Here is a 20,503-nt window from a genome sequence, read left to right as displayed (position 1 = left end):
ATCTTCTCTGATTCGTTGTCTTGCCTTCAGGCACTTAAAAGTGTCTCATCATATCACCCTTTTATTCTAGACATTCTTGAACTCTATAATGATCTTTCTCCTGGCCAATGTGACATCGTCTTTTGCCGGTTACCATGTCATTTAGGTATACGGGTAACTCAAAAGCCGATGCTGCAGCTAAAGCAGCTCTTGACAAACCGTTATCTCCACTGCTTATCCCGTACAGTGATTTCAAACCAACAATTAAGAGTTATACTCGGGATCTCATGCAAAAGAGGTGGGACACCCAGGTAGCAAGCAATAAACTTCACAAATCAAAACCAACAATAGGTCATAACTACTTGGGTTGTCAGTCAAGACATGACGAGGTCGTTTTACAACGATGGCGTATTGGCCACAGTCGGTTTACCCACGAATATCTGCTAAAGACAGACGAGGACGAACATCCTAAGTGTATCCCTTGTGATGAAAGGTTCACCGTCAAGCATATATTGCTTGACTGTGTGGACTTGCAATCGCAAGGGATTCACGTCATCAAAGCGTAAATCTGAAAGTGTGTTTTGGGCAGATATTTCTGATGAATATGGAAAGGGTTTTGACGCTTATATTTAGCTGTGATTTCTTATGATCATGAAACGGGTTTTGTCGCACTTATGTTTATAGAAAGGTTTTTGTCACTTTTATTGAAAAGGCTCGTGTGTCTTAATTGCTTTTGACAACCTGAATATTTTCTTTATTTTAAAAATCGTCACTAGTCTATTTTATTTGGCAACAAATGCGTGCCATGGGCATTCCAGGTCAGAATGCCTTATGACCAATGGAATCTATTTCGGCAGATTGTTCTCTGGTTTGTGAGACTGTCGGAAAAACATGTCTTTCAAAAGTGTTTAGTTATATCATGTTGTGTCCGCTTATTATCGGACAAGCCCTCGTGTGGTAGACGTGTTCCAGATTGTAGAAACCCACGTGCATGCCTACAAGCGAAGGATCATAAACGGAGTGAATATTCTTTATTGGAATTTGGAATTTGGAATTTTATGTAAAATGTTACATTTACAATCAGTATATTTGACTACCTTATGGTAAAAAATGCATTGTTATTAATTCGTTTAATGTTTTCGTTCAATTCGTGGCACGTGTCAGTATATTGAGTGAGTGAGTATGGTTTTACGCCGCTTTTAGCAATATTCCAACAATATCACGGCGGGTCAGCATATTGACGCGAGCAAAGTGTTTATAGTATAAATTGATTGTATAGGTGCCACTTGTCAGTTAATAATTTGGTCTACCACCCACAGTATGCTAGGGGCGGTCGGGTAGCCTAGTGGTTAAAGCGTTCGATCGTCACGCCGAACGCGAGGACCCGGGTTCGATTCCCGACATGGTTACAATGTGTGAATCCATTTCTGGTGTCCCCCGCCATGATATTGCTGGAATATTGCTACAAGCGGCTTAAAGCGATACTCACTCACTCCAGTATGTTTGACCTAAGGTAATTATGTTTATGTGCTTTATCCCCAAACCTTAGACTTGCGAACATGCCCCGATCGACGAGTATATGTACAACTTATTAGTGAGTGACTGAGTGGCTGCGAACATGCTATGCCACACGGAGGAAACACACTGATAACTTCGCCCCGTTCATGTATATCTGAGTTGGGAACACCGCACAGCGTAATTGTGTTTGTTGCGACAGAGCTGTTATCCTGCTCAGTGTTCAGAGGAGTTTATTACAGATAACATACATGTACAGGGTGACAACAAACAACAAACAGATATAATAAGGTTTTCTCACTCATTACAAGATTTAATTGCTTAATGCAAATTTTACGGTGAAGTGGTGAAGAATATTTAATATAGGTGTAACTTTATAAGATCATAAGACTTTCCTCCTCGATGATATTTTCTCTTACAAAAACACAAAAACACTTTTCATATGTAGCTAAACTTCTGCTGTAGAGATAAATTGTGTGATGGAGAAAGAACTTTTTGATTCCTCAATATTCAGGACGTATCCTAGATCCGGACTTTCATGCTGTTCACCTTCATCTGTCCACGAAGTGCCACGTATTGCGGCATTTCCTTGACTCTGTGCTTGAAGTCGAAGTAATGATCACCATTGACATATCCCTGAAGAACAAAAATACGGAATTGGAATACCGAAATTTAAAGTTCCGAACTTGGTAATTTGATTGTTTCAGAGTGAGTGAGTGAGTGAGTGAGTGAGTGAGTGAGTGGCGAATATGCTCAAGACCTGATAAAATCACTATTTCAAAGCGATTCATACTTCTACTACAGATGCATTTTGATCATGAACAGATTCTTTGTAGCTTTTATGTAAATATGCAAATTAAAGAAAGTCGGTGAATGACAAATACGAGTATTACCTGTGTCCCGTCAGGACCACACCCCAACATTTCAATTTTGCCCTAACAATGCTGAACCTATTTGTTTAATATTGTAAACAGAATCCAATTACGTTTTACCCCTCATAAAGCATATGAAGCATAACTTCCTACCGTATATCCAATTTTGTCAAGGACTGCAGTGAAGTTGAAGGGTTGTCCGACTTTGATGTCGAAAGGTGACAGATGTGCCCTTTCTTCACGTCCGTAATGGCCATTCTGACGAGAGTTTCTTACTATCGTTCTTGTCCTTGTTCGGATAGACGTATGTAACAGTATGTCCGCTTTATCATCTCCGTTTTTCTTGAAGTCAAAGATGGACCTGAAAACAGACAGACTCGATTGTTGCGCCACCGGCGGCTATTACGAGAAATGTCCCTTCTATTTCCCTCCTATTGACCAATCAGATTCAACCTCTCATATCACTTGCAATTGCTTCCAACAAAATGGCGGCGCAGAGTTAAGACGATCTGATCGATAATCAAGAGACATATTGTATTGTAACGGGCCTTTACTCCCGAAGTGTATAAGAATACTTGAGCACCTTCATTCAAATCATGAAAAGATTTGCAAAATATATGCGGAACACGTGCTTTGTAAATCCTTCAGTCTACCGAAATCTGCAGGTTGACATCCATGTTGGTCACGAACCGCATGTCTAGTTTTTATATTTTGATTGGACTATGCATAGACTCGTTATTCAAGCCAATATGTAACCTCGAAATTCCAGCCTAGTTCGGCAAGGGTGGTAACTGGACTTTTATTGTCAGTTAACGCCCTTGCCTCGGGAAGATGTAGAAGGGAGATACACTCGATAATCAGGTATTTGGCTTTGGAAAGCTAGTGAGTTGGGCTTTTAACGACGCTTTCAACAGTATTCCAGTTATAACACGGTGTGTCAACTTGATGTGGGACAAAAGTGATAAAGGTCTTGGACGTTTCCCACTTTGGTGAAACCCACGAGCACTGATAGGTTTCTGACATGCCCAAAGGAACTACTCTGCACAGAGAATTGCGGCGCCTTAGACGACTCGACCACAATAAAGATTGTTATGAGTGTTACCCAAATGTGAGAAAGAATATCGTCACTATACCACATGTGTCCTGTTCCCAAGGGCTCGGCAATAAACGTCACTGCTGACCCGGGGCCAAATGTACTGGGAAGTTCGTACGCGCCCTGAAAGACAGAAAAAAACATACTATATAAAGACGTATTCATAATACATATACATTTCACTCTACATGATAAAAGACAGTGTTTGAGTGTATTTGGTTCAGCACCGATTTGAACAGTATTTCAGTTAGATCACGGCGAGGAATGAGGGAGGAGAGAATGATCTGATGCTGGTGTAGCGGCCATAAAATGTCCGAGTCCCATGATGGGATTCGAACCACGGACCTTCTGATCACAGGTCGGACGCCTTGTCCATAAGACCAAAAAGGTTAACCCCCTCAGCAAGCTGACAAGGTAAGGATGTCATCTGTAGGATGACTCCACGCCCTGCTACACTGGTATAACACGTTCCTCACGTTTGGGAATCCCACGTGCACAGGCAAGGGTATGGTCCTGATAAACCCAGAAACATAATGGACACTGTAGACCACTCTGCCGCCTGTGCCCGCTACCTCTTCACAGCTCATCAGTCATTAGACGAGATGAAGCTTGACACATGAATTCGGGACAAATTGCTATGTGTGCATGATTTCATAATTAAGTTATTTTATTTATTCTTAAGGATTTCTATGATTTGGTTGGTTGGTTGGTTTGTTGTTTATATATATAACAGATAACATATCAGACGGCGGTCTGTACATAATCGAGACTGGACCAAACAATCCAGTGATTGATATCATGAGCATCACTCCATGCAATTTAAATCGATGACATGCTTCAACCAAGTCAGCGAGCCTGACCACCTAACCCGTTAGTCGCCTCTTACGACAAGCATAGTCGTCTCTTACAGCAGGCATAGGTTGCTGAAGACCTATCTACCCCATTTCACCATGACACTTTATGCAAGTGTAATAAAAAAGGAGACTCGATAGATTTCTGGCAAAGAAAATATGACAAAACACATCTCGATCGCCATGAAACATGGTATAAACAATGCGTATACATTGTATGTAATGGTTGGTTTGTTGTTTAACGCCGCACTCAGCGATAAAACAGCTTAATGACGACGATCTGTAAATAATCGAGTCTGGACCAGACAATACAGTGATTAATATCATGAGCATCGATCCACGCAATTGGCATCAACCAAGTCAGTGAGCCTGACCACCCGATCTCGTTAGTCGCCTTTTACATGCATAGTCGCCTTTTACGACAAGCATAGTCGCCTTTTACGGCGTGATGAAGCATTTAGTAACATATGTGATTGTAAGCGCATTTCGGATCGTTTGATGAAACGGATTTTAATCAATAACATGACCTTTACCATGACCTTCATCATCTCTATTCTAGTCATCCATGGCAGGAAGGTCAAGGATTAATAACGCTTACACATTAATGTATAGACATCAGACTATATTATTGAATGCAGGAGCTTTACTATACAAGTTTCGCTTACAAGTGGAGGATTTTCCCAATATGTCTGTGAACACTGAGATTTGGTGTCCCATTCTCCCGTCGCAAGACACGTGAATGCTAGCTTTACGCCATCGGTACACTGGAACTGCACCTGGGCACCAACAAGGCGTCCTGCCGACTTCAGTACTTTTCCTCCTTTTATGGACAACGGGTTTGGGCACACCTCCGCTACCATAATAACAAATTGTTTCAATTATTTTATGTTCCATACAAGTACAGTTCATAACGCCAGCCCTTTAATGATGAAAATAGTTCCAAGTACAAGTGCGATTCTCTGTATCAATATCTATATTTTATCTAACCTTAACAGTATTATAGCAATGTTCCTGTACGTTAATAGGATACCCTTATATGCAAAGCCGCGCCTTGTTTTGACTACACAAATAGTTCTATTTTGGAGACAGACTTCAATGAAGATGTGCAATATTTAATGTTGTGATTAATCTTTCATTTTCATTGGAATGATAGTCAACTTAGTATAAAATCTAATCATGATCGTAATTGGTTCAATCAATCATTTATTTTAATTTCTAAAAGGACATTTTTTTCCAAAAAGAAGCCTACGTCCCTTAAATATATTTTGAATCAACCAACCAACCAATCAGTCAGTCAATCGATCAATCAACAAAAAGTTTACATTTTACTGAAAGGTCATTCGCCCAAAGCATATGTTGCATTTTAATGCATATGGTGTTCACAGGAACTTAAATATATTAGATTCTGTTTTGTTTAACACATTTTGGAAAAAAAAAATTTCTATTTATTCTACTAGCTTTCTGTCATGAAACGTTTATGAGAATTTCTGTTATGAAACGTTTATGAGAATTTCATTCAAACTGGCCTTATGCGAGATTACGACTATATAAAATGAAAGTCAATAACATCTGTCATCTCACCTATCTTATCCATCACTTTCCTGACACTGGACAGCTGGCTGTCTACAGCTGACTTGGTGTCGTTTGCTGCAATGAGATCATGGAGAGAATGAGCGAATCAGTCAGCAGAGTTTGATACCCTTACAAGCGGAAACATTATTATGCTTTTTACCACAAAACGGAAGAACAAATGATACCAAGCTCTTAACAGGTTCATCAGTATGTCATTTCATTACTGATTATTCACAGGATCAAACTTTAGAGCTTTGAATTCTGACCTCCAATGTTTGTCGAAATTTTCAACGCACGCTTGTGCCTGAATAATCCAAAGAAATTGCTTAGTGTATTCGTATCATGGGGTCCATTTGTAAATTTAAATGATGTGGGAGCGATGCATCCACAACATGGTTTTGTGGAGATATGTCTTGTTCTACCGGAAACGAGTGTTTCCTTAAAAAAGATATACTGAATCCCTTTGAAAAGGCATTGTGGATTTTGACTTTTGATAAATAAACAAGTTTCTGAAAAGTTAATAAAAGTAGTAGAGAAAATTTAATTCCAAAATGTTACCATGTGCAACCATCTGTCCCAAAATTTATCAGTCTTCCATCTCCATTGTTACAAATAATAAAAGTAGTTATAATAATGTGCACATTAAAAATGCGTCAAAGTCATGCACAATAGCCAATCGAATACTACTTGCGAATGTGTATGTATTTGTTAACCAAACCAGACGTGTGCACTGATGATGCGTACCAAGTTTTTTCATTTCTGTCTCCAGGATAGTTATTTTCGACTCCGCCAGGCTCTGACTGTTCTTAATTTCGTCTTCCAATTCATTCAACTTGTCATCAGTTTTCTCTTGGAACTCTGTCATGACTTTGTCTGCCTTCTCTGCGGAAAGGCTTGGAGCGAAGTTCTCTGCTTTGAATGGATTCGCTTCATAGGAATGAAAGCTTTTGGAATCCACAACCAAGTTTGCCAAGACAACCAGGACAAATTCAATGCTCCACATGACCGACATTCTGCTAAATAAATACAACTTAGGTAGGTGTTAATGACAGCATTCACGAAATGTGACAGAAACATATTATACTTGACAGAAATGATCATTTCAATTTTGGTCAGTAAGTGGTCAGTAGGACTCGACAAGTAGAAAGTAATTAGTTACACTCTGCGCAAGATCCATTTAGCTACACAACCTCATATACGCAATGATATATATAAGGTTGGTTATCCAATACAACAGAACCACTTGCAACTTTTGCATAGTTTTTCTGAATTATTGTTAACTATTGTGTAGACATCAATCTATCATCTTTCAACCTTGTGTAAACATCACCTATCTACATGTACATGACCTTCCAACATTCACATTGTTGTACTTCACTAACTTGATAATGGTGTTAGCATCTACTTCGAAACGTAGCATTCATTGTAATAAAAAAGTTGAATATCCATAGAACCATCTCCCTTTTTCCTCATGCCAACTTATAAATTCGAATTGAAGAAGTTTGGGGGAAGGAAAGTAAAAAACTCAGCCTCCATCTGCTTAGAAAACAAAACTCAGCCTCAATATGGCCATCAATAACAGAGTATTTACTGAGCAAAGCCATAATCTTTGACAGGGACATGACCATTAAGCATCATGTACCCTCATTTGGTAATAAAGTACAATGTAAACATATACATGAATAAAAAAAGTTTACTGCAATAACCTATACTGACGAGCAAAAGAAATATTAACAATCAACACCGGAAGTTGCTTGTATGGTCAAAAGACATGAATTAACAACATCATTACAAGTTACACCATGAGAATCAAGTTGGTCTAAAATGTACCCTATTGAAGTTTGAGATGCATCAGATGTGAGGATGAAGGGTTTGTTTTGGTCCGGATATGCAATAATATGGGGTGTTGTAAGGGCCTGTTTTAGCCTTTCGATTGCCTAATGGCAATCGTTGGACCATTCGAAAGACGCATCATTTTTCAGAAGGTTGTGTAGAGGGAAGGCAATGGCAGACAAACCTTAGAAATTACCCATGTCATGGCCTGTGTGACTGAATGTATTTTTAAAGCATCAACATGGATGCCATATTTGCTGAAGATATGCCCAAAGTAAGTTACTTTTTTTGTCGTACATTTCATTTGCTTGGTTTCAGAGTCAGTCCGGCTTCTTTTATCTTTTGGAATACTGCCTTTAGGTGATTCATATGTTCTGAAAACGTTTTAGAAAAGATTATGATGCCATCTACATGTATTAAAATGTAAAGCCAATTCATTTCTTTTGGTGCCTGAAATTGTTCGCTAAAATTTATAAGTTAGAAACTACATTGAGGCGTCTATAATCTACGGCAAAGCGATAGGAGCTATCCCGGTTTTTAAGCATGACAACGGGAGAGTGCCATTCAGAAGAACTGGGCTGAATGATATTGGATTTTGACATTTTTTGCACCCGTCTGGAACATTCTTTCCTAATGGCTGCGTTTTGCTTATACAGAGGGAGTCAAATGGGTCTGGCGTTAGCTGTTTCTATTTTGTGATGATGTAAGTGAGTATGTGAAAATCCTGACCAAGCAAAAATCTCTGAGATTGGAGAAATGCATTTTACTTTATACTTGTACTTTCATTATTGAGGACAAAAGTTCCACGATGTTCATGAGTATTGCCATTGTGCAAAACCACTTCAATAGGTTTCTTTCTTTAAAACCTCATTTATCCAAAATACCTTGTTCTTTCAATATGTTTCTAAAATGCACAGAAATTCGATCCCTTTTTTATTCAAAGTTTATCCCCTCCAATCGAAAGCCCCCTCAGGGCAGGACACTTAATCCCCAGTGTTATCTATAAATGTCACTTAATACGTATACGTCTTTCATTGTATAAATTTAAAATTTTTTAAATTGTTCTGTCTAAAATTCACCTACGTCTGTACAGTTATTATGCTTTAGTGTGATATGAAAAATTCTTCATAGGTTGAATTTGAAAGGGGCCGTAAAAACAAATCTCATTTCTCTTTTCAACCCCCACAAATTTCTTTTGAGGTACAATGGAGCATGCTCTTTCTACATAGATTTTTAAGACCGTCATCGACTCTTGATCAAAAGTCCATTGATCTGGGTTACAACATTCAAGTCCTCAGTAAAGTTTCAAAACGTTTTACGGTAGACGGAGGACATATAGCCTAGCGGTAGGAGAAAGCTATGTAACGAGATATGCCTAGTTGTATGCACAGAACATGTGTTTAAAGAACTATCCCCGTTAGTAAGCAAAAAAAACGATTCGAAGTGGCGAAAGAATTGGAGAATTGGCAAACTGCAATATTTCTATGAAAATGAAGAGGAACCATATTCACGGTGTTCACGGAGACTACGATGTGTGTTTGAGTAACTTTATTTGTTCATGGATGTGCGAAGGTTCCCGTATTTGACATGCATCTTCAAAAATTCTCGAACTTTGAATTTTGTGTTTACTGCGAGTTGCACGTGGAATGCTTTACTAGCAATTCCCTATGTTTACCTAGAGATGAACAATTGACTTGCCTTTGCATGTGTGCACCAGTTTCGACAGGATACGCTCATCTTTTCGTAAGCACCTGGTATCATCACTTTTGGATGGTGATTCATAAACACATGCTTATGAACCATACAATCGATTCTGCTTTTGGCAGACATTTCTTATGAATATGGAAACGGTTTTGAAGTTTTTTATTAAGTATATAATTTTGCCTCATGTGAGTTATCGTAATCAAATTATATAAAGATTAACGCAAATGTCAATTTCCCCCATAAATGTAATATACTCTAGACAGATGCTTCCAAAGAAAACACAACTGTGCATGTAAGCATCAGCGGCCAGGGCAGAATCTGCAGGTTCAAGTGACCTTATTCCTTGGTCTCGTCCTTGGAATCGTTTTTCGATCCACAACCATCGGCGTTTGGCATGCCTAAGGACGCAACTTTCAACTGATGAAAGACATTCACTGGTATTTTATCATTAGCGTCTTACCTTGTTTATTCCCAAGACGAAAGGTGGCATATGTCAGCTACTTTTGAAAACGTTCTTTATATATTTTGAGTTAAAGAGAGATATCGTGACCAATCCAATATCGAAATTCTCAAAGCCAACTACAAACGATTTACTGAATACCTTAAGGTTTCAGATTCAATCTAGCATCAAGTTGCATGTACAATAGACTTTAAAAGGAAATAAAGCATACACTGGACAAATAGTTCGAAAGAAACTTTAAAGCAGTAAGAACAATGACGTCCAGTAACAACACACCTGTGAAACATCAGTTGCCGGGACAGAATCCGCAGATCATGTGAGTTTATTCCATGAAGTCCTTCTGTTTATTTACAAATTCAATGAAGGGAAGAGTCTGAAACATTTGGTAGGGTGCTGTTCAAATCTACATTTTAGTTTATCTGTTTAGCAAACAAGAAGAAATAATCATGTAGTCGAAAGCCTTCAAGACACAACAGACTTGAAATGAAGTCAGCAAAAACCTTCTGTAATCAGAAGAAATGTTTGCTAAAAGTCCATTTATGGTTCCAATTAGATCATGAGCATGTGTTTATGACAGTAGTGAATTAAGTGGTTCCTTCTGTGGTATGGATATTATTTTTCAGAAATGGTGTTAGATTGTAACATATTTACCAACATGATGCTCCTTTATGTTCAGGAAAGTATTCAGCGTGTACTTGTGCATCAAAATGTCATGGCGATAGATGAATGGATTGAGGGAGACTAAGGTTTGGGAATATTACAAGATTGTACAATAATAGCAGCACAACATTAAAAGATACACTGAAAGCACCTGTGTTTAATTACAACACCTTCGGATTGAGGAAAACACATGCTCAGAATGTGTTTTTTACAGTTGGGTCCTTAATGGACTTGTCGCACACCTTTGGCACCCGCAGATGTAACTGGGAATCGTGCCTTGAAAATTTAAAAAACAATCGGCATGAATACGAGACACATCTAAGAAAACACTATGAATGCTAACATAAAAGGAAAGTGAATGTTTGATACATAAAGACGTCCTTATAATGAATAATGAAGACTGATGTATAGAAGCGTCCAGCAGCTCCAGCCTTATGTGTCTACATTTCACAACTTTTTAGGTACAATCGTGCATGCTCTTTCTACCAAGATTTCAAAGAGCGCCATACGATTCTTGCTCAAAAAGTTGTTTGATCAAGCTCACAACATTCATGGCCTCAATAAAGCTTTCAAAATGTCTGGGGAGGACATTTCCAGCCTTGAGGCATCAGTGACTAAAATAGTGTCCGATAAAATTCTAAATTGTATTTGTACCATTATGGTCCCCTGTTTTTTTACTTGCATTTGCATGTGTTGCTGACGGGTACCACCAGTGGGGCAGGATTCGCTCACCTTTCGTCAAACACCTGGTATAATCATTATTTGATAGCGATTCTTAAACACATGTTCATGATATAGTCGGAATTGTACAATGGAGTCTGCTTTTGTCAGAGATTTCTTATTAATGTGGAACGTTTCGTTCGTTATTACTTATGTTTAACTCGTCACGAGTTCATTGTATTTGTGACAAATGTGTGCCCATATGGATTCAAGGTCGGAATGAGTTCTCAGTGACCTTTTCGCGAACACCTTGTGTCATCACTGATTTTCAGTGATGCATTCATATACTTTACATCTCGATTGTGCCTTATGACCTATGGAATCTGTTTCGGCAGATTGGTCTCTGGTGTATGAGACTGTCGGATAAAGCACGTCTTTGGAAAATATTTCATTTAAAGCATGTATTTTTGGAGACAAGCCCCCACGTGGTAGACGTGTACCACATTGGGGAAACCCATGTGCATGCTAATAAGCCAAGGGTCATAATAGGAGTGAATATGCGATTCGAACACATGACAGGATACACGCAGGTAGGAAATGAAACTCTGCACAATCAATTTCTACAAAAGACGAGATAGTCTTGTGAACATGCCCCGTTCGACGAGCATATGTACTGATTCTGACGTGTCACACACACACACACGCACACGCACACGCACACGCACACACACACACATTGCATTGCAAGTGCAGAGGCTATAGCACCACTTGCGTTCAGGTGTGAGTTGTGGGTACTGATTCTGACAACGTGTATTGTTACATACGCACACGCATGCACGCACACGCACGCACACACACACACACATTGCATTGCAAGTGCAGAGGCTAAAGCACCACTTGCGTTCAGGTGTGAGTTGTGGGTACTGATTCTGACAACGTGTTTTGTTACACACACACACACACACACACACACACACACACACACACACACACACACACATTGCATTGCAAGTGCAGAGGCTAAAGCACCACTTGCGTTCAGGTGTGAGTTGTGGGTACTTTTTTCCACCACCATCCTTGCACTTTTGATTGGTTTCAGTAGTAGTCCATTGTTGCAGTGTCATTCAACAAAACATCCAGTCAGAGTGATAAAGGCATGAAGAACATGGTCTGATCAGTCTTCAGAAGAGATCATCACCGATTACATTCATGTGCAGGCTGACAACAAACAACAAACAGACATAGGTTTTCTCACTCCATACCAGATTTAATTGTTCAATGTATATTTTATGGTGTAGTGATGAAGCAACAGGGCCAACGTTGATACACCAGGCACAACAGAAGATTACCATTACAATGCAGGCTGCTTTACCCAAAGAAAACATTAAGATATATATTTTATGGGTAATGTCATAAGAGTTTTACTCCTTGATGATATTTTCTCTCACAAACCACAAAAACACTTTTCATTGGGAGCTAAAATTCTTCTGTGGAGAAAAAGTGTGTGATGGAGAAAGAACTGTTTGATTCCGCAATACACAGGACGTATCCTAGATCCGGACTTTCATGCTGTTCACCTTCATCTGTCCACGAAGTGCCACGTATTGCGGCATTTCGTTGACTCTGTGCTTGAAGTCGAATGAATGATCGCCATTGACATATCCCTGAAGAACAAAAGAAACGGAATACCGAAATTTTAAGTTTCGCACATGTTCATTTGGTTATTTCATAATGATAGGTGGGTGGGTGAGTGAGTGAGTGAGTGAGTGTCAGAGGAGATGTTCAAGACATGGTATAATCACTATTTCATAGCGATCACTATTTCATAGCGATAACATCTTATCAACACTTTTTTATGATGTAGTCGGAATCGTACAGAGAACTCTTTCAGTACAGATGTCTCATGATTATGAAAAGGTTCTTCATAGCTTTTATTAACATATGCAATAAAAAAGAGTCAGTGAATTAGTGTGGTCTGTGAGGGCAAAACAGAAACAGGAATAACCTGTGTGCCGCCAGGACCACACCGCAACATGTCAATTTTGACAAAACAATGCAGAACCTATTTCCAATTACGTTTTACCCCTCCCCAAGCATATCAAGCATAACTTCCTACCGTATATCCTGTTTTGTCAAGGACTACAGTGAAGTTGAAGGGTTGTCCGACTTTGAAGTTGAAAGGAGAATTATATGCCCTTTCTTCCCCTAGATAACGGCCTTTTTGACGAGAGTTTCTTACTAGTGCGCTTTTCCTTATTCGAATAGACGTTAGAAACAGTATATCCGCTTCCTCATCTTTGTCTTTCTTGAAGTCAAAGACTGGCCTGAAGAAAAGGATATTTCTGTATATGGACACACACATAACTGAAAGTAAAGAGGGTGGGATTCTGTGGGATTTTCAGGTAGCCGTGATATAGATTGAATGTAACTGAATTTAACGTCAACAAATAAACTGGAAAAAAGCTTACGTTACGCAGGATTACAAGACTTATGTTTGAATGAAAAGGATCAACTGAGCAATGTATTACATACCAAGGTGTCCCACTCTACATAAAATATAAACGTCACTCTTATGGGGTGATCTTTTGAACGCTGGAAATATATATACTCCAACACAAGTTTACTATGATCACGGGCAAAATAATTTTGGTGTTACTCTTCGTCCACCATAAAATGTTTGCAATTTGTACAGATTATTATAACGTAATTCTAGTACAGCTTGTGAATACAACTAAAAATGAAACTACCGTAAAATTACATTACACTCATGAGTGACAGATTGAGTGAGAGGCAACATTTCCCAAGCACATGGTGCCGACTGGGTCCAGAGTATTCGTAGTGATAGAAGGGCATCTTCTCGAGGCAAGGGCCTTGCTTGACTATTGGAAGTCCATTTCCACCCTTGCCGAACTAAACTGGAATTTATAGACTCCAACGTTGCGCAACCGGTGACTATTACGAGTTATGTCCCTTTTATTTTCCTCCTATTGACCAATCAGATTCCACCTCTCATATCACTTGCAATTGCTTCCAACAAAATGGAAGTCAAGACGATCTGATCGATAATCAACATATATATTGTATTGAAACGGACCTTAACTCGCGGAGTGTATCAAATCACTTGACCACCTTCATTCAAACCATGAAAAGATTTGCAAAATATCTGTTGATGCCAGATGGCGGAACACTTCTTTGCGAATCCTTCAGTAGAGCGAAATCTGCATGTTGAAATCCATGTTGGTCAGGAACCGCATGTCTAGTTCGTTACGCGATTTTGATTGGACTATGCATAGACTCGTTAGTCCATGTAGCTAACTCCGGAATTCCAGCCTAGTTAGGCAAGGGTGGTAACTGGACTTTCATAGTCAGTTTAATGCACTTGCCTCGGAAATAGGTGAAGAAGGGAGATACACTCGATAATCGGGTATTTGTCATTGGAAAGAGCGAGTTTTAACACCCCTTTAAACAGTATTTCAGCAAGTCAGCTTGATGTGGGAGGAAAGTGATGAAGGTCTTAGACGTTTACCACATTGATGAAACTCACGAGCACTGGTATGGTGCTCCCAAAACTAGAAACATAGTCGGGCCGAACCGGGATTCGAACACACGATTATAGGATTTTGACATGCCCAAGGGACTTAATTCTGCTACGCTTTAGACGGCTCGACCACAATCAAGATTGTTATGTGTGTTAACCAAATGTGAGAAAAAATTTGAACTATACCACGGTTCTCCTGTTCCCAAAGGCTCGGCAATAAACGTCACTGCTGATCCGGGGCCAAATGTACTCGGAAGTTTGTACGTCCCCTGAAATACAGAAAAAAAACATACTATATATAAACTTATTCATAATACATATACATTTCACTCCACATGATAAAAGTCAATGTGTGAGTGTATTTGGTTTAGCACCCCTTTGAATAGTTTTTCAGACATATCACGGCGAGGAATGAGGGAGGAAAGAACGATGTGATGGTGGTTTGTGAATCCACCGTGCACGGGCACGGGTATGATAAACCCAGAAACATAATAGACACAGTAGACCACTCTGCCACCTTTGCCCGCTACCTCGTAATAGCTCATCAGTCATAACCCGAGGTATAGGTCGACACAGTAACTCGGATTAATGACAATGTATGCATGATTTCATAATTAAGTTATTTTATTAATTCTTAAGGATTTCTATGAAATGTGACGATGACAACTGTTATATTAAAGGGGACTCGAAAGATTTCTGGCAAAGATAATATGACAAAACATATATCGATGTCCATAAAACATGGTATTAACAACGTCCATTTCGGATCGTTTTATGAAAAGGATTTTAATCAATAACACTGATTTACTATTACCTTCATCATCTCTATTCTTGTCATCCATTGCAGGAAGGTCAAGGTTCATCAACACGTGTACATTAATATGTAGAACTCACATCATATTTTTAAATGCAGTGGGTATACTGTACGAGATCCACTTACAAGTGATGGATTTTCCGAATATAACAGTGGACACTGATGTTTGGCATCCCATTCTCCCGTTGCAAGACAAGTGAATGCTAGCTTTTTGTCATAGGTACACTGGAACTGCACCTGGGCACCAACATGGCGTCCTGTCGACTTCAGTACTTTTCCTCCTTTTATGGACGACGGGTTTGGGCATACCTCCGCTACCATAATAACAAATTGTTCCAATTATTTTATGTTCGCAACAAGTTCATTTGATGATGTCAGCCCTTTTTATGATCACATAAGGTACAGCTACAAACATGATTATCTATATCGATACCTATTGTTTCTAAACTAAACAGTATTAAAACAATGTTCCTGTATGTTAATAAGATATTCTGATACGAGGACGTATGCAAGAACGCGCATTGTGTTTGACTACACAAATAGTTATGTATCATAGACAATTTCGAATTGTGATTAATCTTTCATGTTTATTGGAATGAAAGTGAATCAAGGCTAAAGGCGGAAAATGACCACAACTGGTTCTATCAATCATTTATTTTCTTTGACTAAAAGGATATAAAATATTGTATACGCCCCTAAAACAAAATTTGAATCAATCAACCAACCAATACACCAATCGATCGACCAAATATTTGATTTTTACTGAAAGGTCATCATATTTCATTGGTGTTCACATGTACTAAAAAATACAAGGTTTTTTTTATATAAACTTTTTTTCATCTAAACAAGGCTTATGCGACAAGGACATTAAACATATATCAGTTCAGATAAGAGATTAAAAGTAAAGTTAAGAAAAGTACATTACATTTATAATACAGGCAGTCAGTCAGTCAGCTTGGTTTTCAGTCGCCTTTAGTAATATTTCAGCAATATCATGGCAAGGGACGCCAGAAATGGACTTCACCTAATAATCTCACACAAAATAAAGAAACCAGATCGTGCTAACGCTTTAATCACTAGGCTAACTAGGCGAAACTTTTCCGGTTCTGCTACTTGTAGCATTGAATTATGGGATTTCGTGTTGGCAATAGATAACACCCACAAAACATTCCTATAATCATTAAAAAAATATCTGCTAAATGTAGTGTCGAGATTACGACTATATCAAAAGCAAGTCAATTACATCTCTCATCCCACCTATCTTATCTATCACTTTCCTGACACTGGACAGCTGGCTGTCTACAGCTAACTTGGTGTCGTTTGCTGCAATGAGATCATGGAGAGAATGAGTCAGTCAGTCAGCAGAGTTTGATACCCTTACAAGCGGAAACATTATTATGCTTTTTAAGGAAGAACAAATGATACCAAGATCTTAAGAGGTTCAGTATGTCATTTCATTACTGATTATTCACAGGGTCAAAAAGCAGCTTTTGAGATTTTGAATTCTGACCTCAAGTGTTTGTGTTTTGAACTCTTGTGAGTCCCTCAATAATACCTAAAAAAATGTATTCGAGTCATGTGAGTTCAATTGTAATTTAAAAGTATGTGATGCATCCAATGCAGGGTATTGTGTAGATGTGTCTTGGGGTTTTATTTTAGAAAAAGTGTGCTTTGGGATAAAATGAAAAGGCATTGTGGATTTTGACAATTGACAATTATGACTGGAGCCTCACGTCCAGATATAACAACGTAAATGAGGATTCAAACCCGGACAACATTATTGCAATGTTGGATGCCTCCAGCCATTTGTGAATAAGTATACATATAATGTCCTAAAATCTCCATTGTTACAAATAATGAAAGTACTTGTAATAATGTGCATATAAAAAATCTGTCAAATTCTTGCACGAAAGATAATCAAATACGACTTGCAATTTATGTATGTATCTGTTAACCAAACCAGACATGTGTGCACTGACGATGCGTACCAAGATTTGTCATTTCTGTCTCCAGGGCAGTTATTTTCGCCTCCAACAGGCTCTGACTAGTCTGAATGTCGTCTTCCAGCTCTTTCAACTTGACATCAGTTTTCTCTTGTAATTCCGTAATGACTTTGTCCACTTTCTCTGCGGGAACGCTTGGAACGAAGCTCGTTGCATGGAATGCTTTCGCTGTATTGGTATGAAAGCTGTTGGAATCCACAACCAAGTTTGCCAAGACGACAAAGAGAAATTCCATACTCCACATGACCAACATTCTGCTAAATAAATACAACTTAGGGACGTGAGAATGACAATGTTCACAAAATATGACAGAAATATGGAATGAAACACTTGACAGCAATGAAACTTTCAATATAGTTCAGTAAGAGGTCAGTAAGAGCAGCAAGTAATTAGCACTAGAGCACTTTAGCTACGGAACCTTATAATATTAGCGCAATAATATATATAAGGCTGGTTATCCAGTCAAAAACAACAGAATCACTTTGCAACTTATGGGTTATTGTTATCTGTTGTGTAAACATCAATCTATTGTCATTTAAACTTGTATAAACATCAATTATCCACATGTACATGACCTTCCAACTTCACATTGTTGTACTTCACTTGCTTGATAACGGTGTTAGCATCTACTCCGAAACGTCGCGTTCATTGTAATGAAAAAGTTGAATATCCATAGAACCATCTCCCTCCCATTCCACTCAATATAATACTATCCCATATGACAAAATTAAGGCAAACTTCATTCCGTGATCCATTGGGCCATCTTACAAAACGTAGTAACCATAGATACAGTTACATGTCTATCTAAAGAGGTTCGGGACAATTTGTAAAAAATGAATGCAACTGATATCGCCTCAGTTGTTTCTTAATTAAATCTATGCACAAAGTAAGAACACACTCTCAGAAAGACTGTATGACAAGAGGGATGGCATCAACTTTCCAATAGTCAACTTTCCCTTTTTGTTTATCAATATTTCTGCACCTCCAGCCTTTCGTGTCTAGATTTCACAACGTTTGAGGTACAATCGAGCATGCTCTATCTACACAGATTTTAAAGACCGTCATTCGACCCTTGCTCAAAATTTGTTTGATCAAGGTTACAACATTCACGTCCTCAGTAAAGCTTTCAAAACGTTTTAAGGTAGACTGGGGACAAATTTGAGGTATTTTATCATAAGCATCTTACCTTTTGTATTCCCAAGTCGAAAGGTGGCATACAATGTATGTCAGCTATTTTTTATAACGTTCTTTATATAATTATGACTTAAAGAGAGATTATCGTGACCATACTAAACTCGAAATTCTCAAAGCCAACTACAAATGATTTACTGAATACCTTAAGGTTTCAGATTCAATCTAGCATCAAGTGACATGTACAATGGACTTTAAAAGGAAATATAGCAAACACTGGACAAATAGTTCGAAAGAAACTTCAAAGCAGTAAGAACAATGGCGTCTAGTAACAACACACTTGCGATGTAAACATCAGTCGCCGGGACAGAATCCGCAGCTTAGTACATGAAGTACCTGTGAAAAGTCCTTCTGTTTATTTACAAATTCAATGAAGGGATGAGTCTGAAACATTTGGTAGGGTGCTGTTCAAATCTACATTTTAGTTTATCTGTTTAATAAACAAGAAGAAATATTCAGATAGCCCAAAGCCTTCAAGACCCAAAAGACGTTAAATAAAGGCACCAAAAACACCTTTTCAGTTTCTGAAGTCAGAATAAATGTTTTCTTAAAGGCCATTCTATGGTTCCGATTACATCATGAGCATGTGTTAATGACGGCAATGAATTAGGTGGGTCCTTCGCTGGTATGGAATTATGATAGATTGTAACATTTTTACCAACATAAAGCTCCTTCATGTTCATGGAAAGGATTTAGCGTGTAAGCATTTTCGGCATGAGATAGTGTACATTTGCATGAAAATGTCATGGAGATTTAGATTGAGGGTGACTAAGGCTTGGGAATATTACGAGATTATACAAAAATAAACGTAACGGGTTCTTATAACAAGATTGTTTGTAACAATACCACTGCCGGTTTGTGCAAACAAATGCCAAAAGCAGCACAACATTTAAAATACATTGAAAGCACTTCTGTTTAAATTACAACACCTTCAGGGTAACACATGCTCAACACAAAATGTTTTTTGTACATTGAGCTGTTCAATACTCTTCTCGCACACCTTTGGCACCCGCAAATGTAACTATGAAAGGCAATCGTACCTTGAAACTTTAAAAAAACAATGGGCATGAATACGAGACACATCCAAGATAACACTATGCACGCTAACATAAAAGGTAAGTACATGTTTGATGTATAAAGGCGTCCTTATAATAAATAAAGAGAACAAATGTATCAAGGCGTCCAGCAGCTCCAGCCTTCGTGTCTACATTTCAAACTTTGGAGTTACAATCGAGCATGCTCTTTCTACCACGATTTCAAAGAATATTATACGATTCTTGCTCAGAAGATGTATGATCAAGGTTAAAACATTCAGGTCCTTAGTAAAGCTTTCAAAAGGTGTCATGGAAGACACGTGGAGGACATTTCCAAATTTGAGACATCAGTGCCAATAATGATGTCCGATACAAATCTCTATTTTCATTTGTACCATCATGTTCCCATGTTTGTTCAGGCGACCAATTGACACGTCTATTAAAAAAATAAAAGTGATTTCGGCTAATTGCAGAGGCTTATCAGATAAAAATAAGAGAAAGGAAGTATTGAATATTTGGAGAAAAAGAAAGGTATCTCTTGTTTGCCTACAAGACATTCACATTTCAAAAAGTGAGGGTACTCTTATGAGGAATGAATGGGGTCTACAAAGCATAATTGCACCATATAAGTCCAATGCTAGAGGATTTGCGATAATGTTTAATAATAATGTAGACATAACAATTCATAGCACTAAAATAGATGAAAATGACAATTATATAATAG

At 38.4% G+C, this 20,503-nt stretch overlaps 2 protein-coding genes across 5 annotated transcripts; both read right to left on the bottom strand.

The window, feature by feature from the left end:
• Positions 1-1,781: 1,781 nt before the first annotated feature.
• On the bottom strand, positions 1,782-9,930 carry LOC124132616. 3 transcript variants are annotated; one of them, XM_046496617.2, is made up of 7 exons: positions 9,880-9,930; positions 6,627-6,898; positions 5,892-5,957; positions 4,976-5,163; positions 3,500-3,582; positions 2,520-2,727; positions 1,782-2,130 (listed from the first exon to the last, which is right to left on the bottom strand). In XM_046496617.2, exons 2-7 carry the CDS (start codon positions 6,892-6,894, stop codon positions 2,017-2,019), a joined length of 927 nt encoding a protein of 308 aa, XP_046352573.2. In that variant the 5' UTR covers positions 6,895-6,898; positions 9,880-9,930; the 3' UTR covers positions 1,782-2,016. The 3 variants fall into 3 exon arrangements, with proteins under 3 accessions (XP_046352573.2, XP_048248880.1, XP_048248878.1); XM_048392923.1 differs by having other exon boundaries at positions 6,627-6,895; positions 9,880-9,909; XM_048392921.1 differs by lacking the exon at positions 9,880-9,930 and adding an exon at positions 8,013-8,091.
• Positions 9,931-12,445: 2,515 nt separating this feature from the next.
• LOC124132617 lies at positions 12,446-18,819 on the bottom strand. Of its 2 annotated transcripts, XM_046496618.2 has the most exons (7): positions 18,741-18,819; positions 17,540-17,811; positions 16,809-16,874; positions 15,678-15,865; positions 14,924-15,006; positions 13,316-13,523; positions 12,446-12,863 (listed from the first exon to the last, which is right to left on the bottom strand). In XM_046496618.2, the coding sequence occupies exons 2-7, from the start codon at positions 17,805-17,807 to the stop codon at positions 12,750-12,752; spliced, it is 927 nt and encodes a 308-aa protein (XP_046352574.1). In that variant the 5' UTR covers positions 17,808-17,811; positions 18,741-18,819; the 3' UTR covers positions 12,446-12,749. The 2 variants fall into 2 exon arrangements, with proteins under 2 accessions (XP_046352574.1, XP_048248877.1); XM_048392920.1 differs by lacking the exon at positions 16,809-16,874.
• Positions 18,820-20,503: the final 1,684 nt, after the last annotated feature.

Source organism: Haliotis rufescens, unplaced genomic scaffold (assembly GCF_023055435.1).
Source record: "Haliotis rufescens isolate VD_foot unplaced genomic scaffold, xgHalRufe1.0.p SCAF_11, whole genome shotgun sequence".
NCBI lineage: Eukaryota > Metazoa > Mollusca > Gastropoda > Lepetellida > Haliotidae > Haliotis > Haliotis rufescens.
The sequence above is the reverse complement of the archived record's forward strand: the minus strand, read 5'-3'. Positions and strand labels throughout refer to the sequence as shown.